General features: G+C 52.3%; 1 protein-coding gene and 1 non-coding gene across 2 annotated transcripts in view; one reads left to right on the top strand and one right to left on the bottom strand.

Moving 5' to 3' along the window:
• Notch3 (notch receptor 3) overlaps positions 1 to 5000 on the top strand; it is a 48046-nt gene that overhangs the window by 19543 nt on the left and 23503 nt on the right. Inside the window, exons 13-18 of the mRNA XM_045139164.1 lie at positions 1 to 79; positions 165 to 316; positions 960 to 1073; positions 1445 to 1600; positions 3782 to 4007; positions 4905 to 5000. The exon at positions 1 to 79 is cut by the window's left edge and continues 114 nt beyond it; the exon at positions 4905 to 5000 is cut by the window's right edge and continues 106 nt beyond it. Coding sequence (XP_044995099.1) covers positions 1 to 79; positions 165 to 316; positions 960 to 1073; positions 1445 to 1600; positions 3782 to 4007; positions 4905 to 5000 — 823 coding nt within the window. The remainder of the gene's footprint in view (positions 80 to 164; positions 317 to 959; positions 1074 to 1444; positions 1601 to 3781; positions 4008 to 4904) is intronic.
• LOC123456406 lies at positions 2280 to 2385 on the bottom strand. Its single transcript, XR_006634507.1, has one exon. It is a non-coding gene; the product is annotated as a U6 spliceosomal RNA (small nuclear RNA).

Here is a 5000-nt window from a genome sequence, read left to right on the forward strand (position 1 = left end):
CTCCACTCTGCCTCCCTTCCAACCACCCCTGCGCCCACGAGCCTTGCGATCACGGCATCTGTCACGATGCACCGAGCGGGTGGGGCCCCTCCCTGAGACCCGGTCCCCTTGCTGCCTCTGTGGCCGGCTGCCACCCCTGACTGCTTCTCCCACCCTTCCGCCAGGTTCCGCTGCGTGTGTGAGCCCAGCTGGAGTGGCCCCCTTTGCAGCCAGAGCCTGTCCCCAGATGCCTGTGAGTCCCAGCCCTGCCAGGCTGGTGGTACCTGCATCAGTGATGGAACGGGCTTCCGTTGCTCCTGTCCACCTGGGGTCCAGGGTGTGTGTCCTGCCTCCCAACACCCAGTTCCTTTCTACTGACTTTTGCAATTGCTTTCCCCACCCCAAATCTCCCAAGGAAGTAGATGCCCCAGGGTGGGGACCGCGGGCATGGGGAAGGTGGGGGCAGTGTCTCAAAACTTATTTCAGGGGCTGGAGAGATGGCTTAGCGGTTAAGCGCTTGCCTGTGAAGCCTAAGGACCCCGGTTCGAGGCTCGATTCCCCAGGACCCACGTTAGCCAGATGCACAAGGGAGCGCACGTATCTGGAGCTCATTTGCAGTGGCTAGAAGCCCTGGCACGCCCATCCTCTCTCTCGCTCTCTCTGCCTCTTTCTCTCTCTCTCTCTGTCACTCTCAAATAAATAAAACATTAAAAAAAAAAAAAAAAAAACAACTCATTTCAAAGCCGGGCGTAGTGGCGCACGCCTTTAATCCCAGCGCTCGGGAGGCAGAGGTAGGAGGATTGCTGCGAGTTCAAGGCCAGCCTGAGACTATGTAGTGAATTCCAGGTCAGCCTGGGCTAGAGCAAGACCCTACCTCGGAAAACAAAACAAAACAAAACAAAACAAACAAACAAACAAAAAAAACGAGAGAGAGAGAGAAACAAAAAGCTTACTTCACCTTGCCTGCCCCTATCCCACAGGCCACCAGTGTGAGGTGTTGTCCCCTTGCACCCCAAACCTCTGTGAACATGGGGGCCGCTGTGAGTCTGACCCTGGACAGCTGCCTGTTTGTTCCTGCACCCCTGGCTGGCAAGGTACACCAGCCAGAGCTTCTCATTCTTTTGGATCTCCTTCCCTTCCTCTAAACCTTGCTGGGTGGTGCTGGGAGGGGCCAAGGCAGGAGGGGACTCACCATTTGAGGGGCCTTCATACAAAGAAAGGGGAGAGCTGGGCTGAGCGTCTCATGGCCCATATGGGTCAGCTCGGTACAAAGGGGGTGCTGCAGGATTCAGGCTGAGACTTTGGGGACAGGCTCCTGGAGCGTCTGCCTGCCGCGGAACCAGGCAGAGGGAGTCTGGGGATGCCAGAGGCCAGGGGCTTGTTCTTGCCTTTCCCGACCCCCAGTCTGCCTCAGACCCCGTCTTCAACCCGTGACCCCGATTTCTTTGCTCCCCTTCTCCCCCAGGCCCACGGTGCCAGGAGGACGTGGATGAATGTGCTGGTCCTTTACCCTGTGGTCCCCATGGTACCTGCGTTAACCTGCCGGGGAGTTTCAGATGTAACTGCCGTGGAGGGTACACTGGCCCCTCCTGTGATCAGGACATCGATGACTGTGACCCCAGTGAGTGCAGGGGGTGCTTTCCTAGGGAAGCCTCCCCCCCCCCCATCAACTCCCTCCTGGGCTTTCTCATTCTCTTCAGAGCTCTCTGAAGGGCTTTCCTCACTTGGCTCCTGGGATGTTAGGCGGAGAACACAGGTCCGAAGCAGATCAGCATCGTAAAGTCTGAGGCCCAGGGCTCCTAAAGTGAGCTTAGTTGGTAGAGCACTTGCTCAGCGTGCATGAGGTCGTGGGTTTGACCTCCAGCACTGCATACATCATCTGTGATGGCACAGGCCTGTGATGCCAGCACGTGAGAGGTGGAGGCCCAAGGGTCAGAAGTTCAAGCCCGGCGTAGGTTGAATAGCAAGCTTGAGGCCAGCTTGGAATACATGAGGCCCCTGCTTCCCAAAACAAAACAAAGAATTGGAGGATATTAAATGTAATATATTTCATTTATTTTTCTAATATTTTTATTTATTTTATTTATTTGAGAGTGAGAGAAAGAGACAGAGAGGGAGAGAGAATGGGCACGCCAGGGCCTGCAGCCACTGCAAACGAACTCCAGACACATGCACCACCTTGTGCATCTATCTGGCTTTACATGGGTCCCGGGGAATCGAACTTAAGTCCTTTAGCTTCACAGGCAAGCTCCTTAACTGCTAAGCCACCTCTCCAGCCCTCAGTTTATTTATTTATTTATTTTTTTATTACGAACATCACGAATTTGCATGTCATCTTGCGCAGGAGCCAGGCCAGTTCTCTCTGTATCATTCCAATTTTAGTGTACGTGCTGCTGAAGTGAGCAATGCATTTCAGATTTAATTATGTGTGCTATTTAAGAAAAGGTAAAATATTATAATTTCAACCCGTTATAAGTACTAACATTGTTAATGAGCTAGTTCCTTTTTTCATACTAATCCTTCAAAACTTGAAATATGATAAATACGTTTTACACTTACGGCATATATTTTATTGTTGTTGGTGGTGTCTTTTCGAGGTAAGGTCTCACTCTAGCCCAGGCTGATCTGGAATATACTATGTAGTCTCAGGGTGGCCTTGAAGTTATGGTGATCCTCCCGCCTCTGTCCCCTGGATGCTGGGATGAAAGGCGTGCGCCACCACACCCGGCTTTATGTCATATCTTGATTTGGTCAAGTAGCAATGCCAAGGGCTCATCAGCCACACATGAGTAGTGGCCACTGCACTGGTCAGCATGGGCCTGTGCTGAGCCACAAATTAGAGCAAGAACTAGCATCATACTTGTTCCTCAGTATGGTTTGGATTGGTACCTGAACCTCACAGATATGAAATATATGGGTGCTCAAGCCCAGGCCTGTATATCACATCTTAGTTGTTTTTATTTATTTTATTTTATTTTATTTGTTTTTGGTTTTTTGAGGTAGGGTCTCACTCTATCCCGGGCTGACCTGGAATTCGCTATGTAGTCTCAGGGTGGCCTTGAACTCACGGCGATCCTCCTACCTCTGCCTCCCGAGTGCTGGGATTAAAGGCGTGCGCCGCCACCACGCCTGGCTACATTTGCAAGGAGCCTCTGTGCATCTTGCAGCGGACGCTGCAGACAACTGGCAATGCTGAGCACAGAGTAAATGCTGTGTGCGTAGTCAGTATAGCCTATAAGGGAGTAATCAAAAGTTCTGCATAGTTGCAAGCTCTCTTTTGTTTATTTTTAAATTTATTTATTTATTTATTTATTTATTTATTTATTTATTTATTTGAGAGAGGGAAAGAGGCAGAGAGAGAGAGCGAGCGAGACAGAGAGAGAGAGAGCGAGGGAGAGCGCGAGCTTGCCAAGGCTTCCCACCACTGCAAATGAACTCCAGACACAGGCGCCCCCTTGTGCATCTGGGTTACGTGGGTCTGGGGAATCGAACAGGGGACCTTTGGCTTTGAAGGCAAGCTCATTAGCCACTGAGCCATCTCTCCGCTGGTTGAATCCACATACTCTAAACCCCAGAGTAAGGAGGGCCATATAGCTCCAAGGGTCCTTTTGTTTCCCACAAAGCTTTCTCCTCCCCGCATAGGCAAGGTTTCCGTAGAAGGGAGGAAACCTCAGAATTTGGTGTCTCTCTGCCCAGGTGTATCCCCTCCCAACTGAACCCGGTTCCTTTCTGATTTCCCCAGCGCGCAAGTCAGGTCAGGCTAATGAGGGACAAGACGAGTGACCACATTTCTTCCCGGCAGACCCGTGTCTCAATGGTGGTTCGTGCCAGGACAGCGTGGGCTCCTTCTCCTGTTCTTGCCTTCCTGGTTTCGTTGGTCCGCGCTGTGCCCAAGATGTGGACGAGTGTCTGAGCAGCCCCTGTGGCCCTGGCACCTGTACCGACCACGTGGCCTCCTTCGCTTGTGCCTGCCCACCGGGCTACGGAGGCTTCCGTTGTGAGAAAGACCTGCCGGACTGCAGCCCCAGGTGGGCAGGTCCTAGACTGGAAACGGGGTCGGGGGGAGGGGCCGTAGCCCCATCATCGGATGGGGTGTGGGGCCTGTGATGGAGTAGAAATGGGAGGAGGGCCTTGGCTTGGCATCCAGCTGTGGACTCATCATGGGGCACAGCTGGAACAAAAAGGGGAGCAGGGAGTTTGTTTTGATGTTAGCTTAACAGACCAGTTCTTGAGGGAGCGGGGTTGGGGCAGAGTCCATGGCCGGAGCCCCTGGTGCATTGGGGTTAAGGGGTCACGGTGGGCCCTTACCAGGGTTCCTTTTTTCTTTTCTTTTCTTTTTTTTTTAAAATATTTTTTGTTCATTTTTTTATTTATTTGAGAGTGACAGACACAGAGAGAAAGACAGATAGAGGGAGAGAGAGAGAATGGGCGCGCCAGGGCTTCCAGCCACTGTAAACGAACTCCAGATGCATGAGCCCCCTTGTGCATCTGGCCAACGTGGGACCTGGGGAACCGAGCCTCGAACCGGGGTCCTTAGGCTTCACAGGCAAGCGCTTAACCGCTAAGCCATCTCTCCAGCCCTCTTTTCTTTCTTTCTTTCTTTCTTTCTTTCTTTCTTTCTTTCTTTCTTTCTTTCTTTCTTTCTTTCTTTCTTTCTTTCTTTCTTTCTTTTTTTTTTTCTGTGTGTGGTTTATCCAAGGAAGGGTCTCACTCTAGCTCAGGCTGACCTGGAATTCGCTATGTTGACTCAGGGTGGCCTCGAACTCTCGGCGATCCTCCTACCTCTGCCTCCCGAGTGCTGGGATTAAAGGCGTGCGCCTCCACGCCCGGCTGTTGCCAGGGTTTCTTGAGGGAGCAAGGGTCAGACATTGGGATGCCTGAGAATTCTAGAAGGGTGGCTAGCTCCTTTCATCCCTGCGCCCTAGCTCCTGCTTCAACGGAGGGACCTGTGTGGACGGCGTGAACTCGTTCAGCTGTTTGTGTCGCCCGGGCTACGCGGGCGCCCACTGCCAATATGAGGC

Source organism: Jaculus jaculus, chromosome 21 (genome assembly GCF_020740685.1).
Source record: "Jaculus jaculus isolate mJacJac1 chromosome 21, mJacJac1.mat.Y.cur, whole genome shotgun sequence".
NCBI classification, from domain to species: Eukaryota; Metazoa; Chordata; class Mammalia; order Rodentia; family Dipodidae; genus Jaculus; species Jaculus jaculus.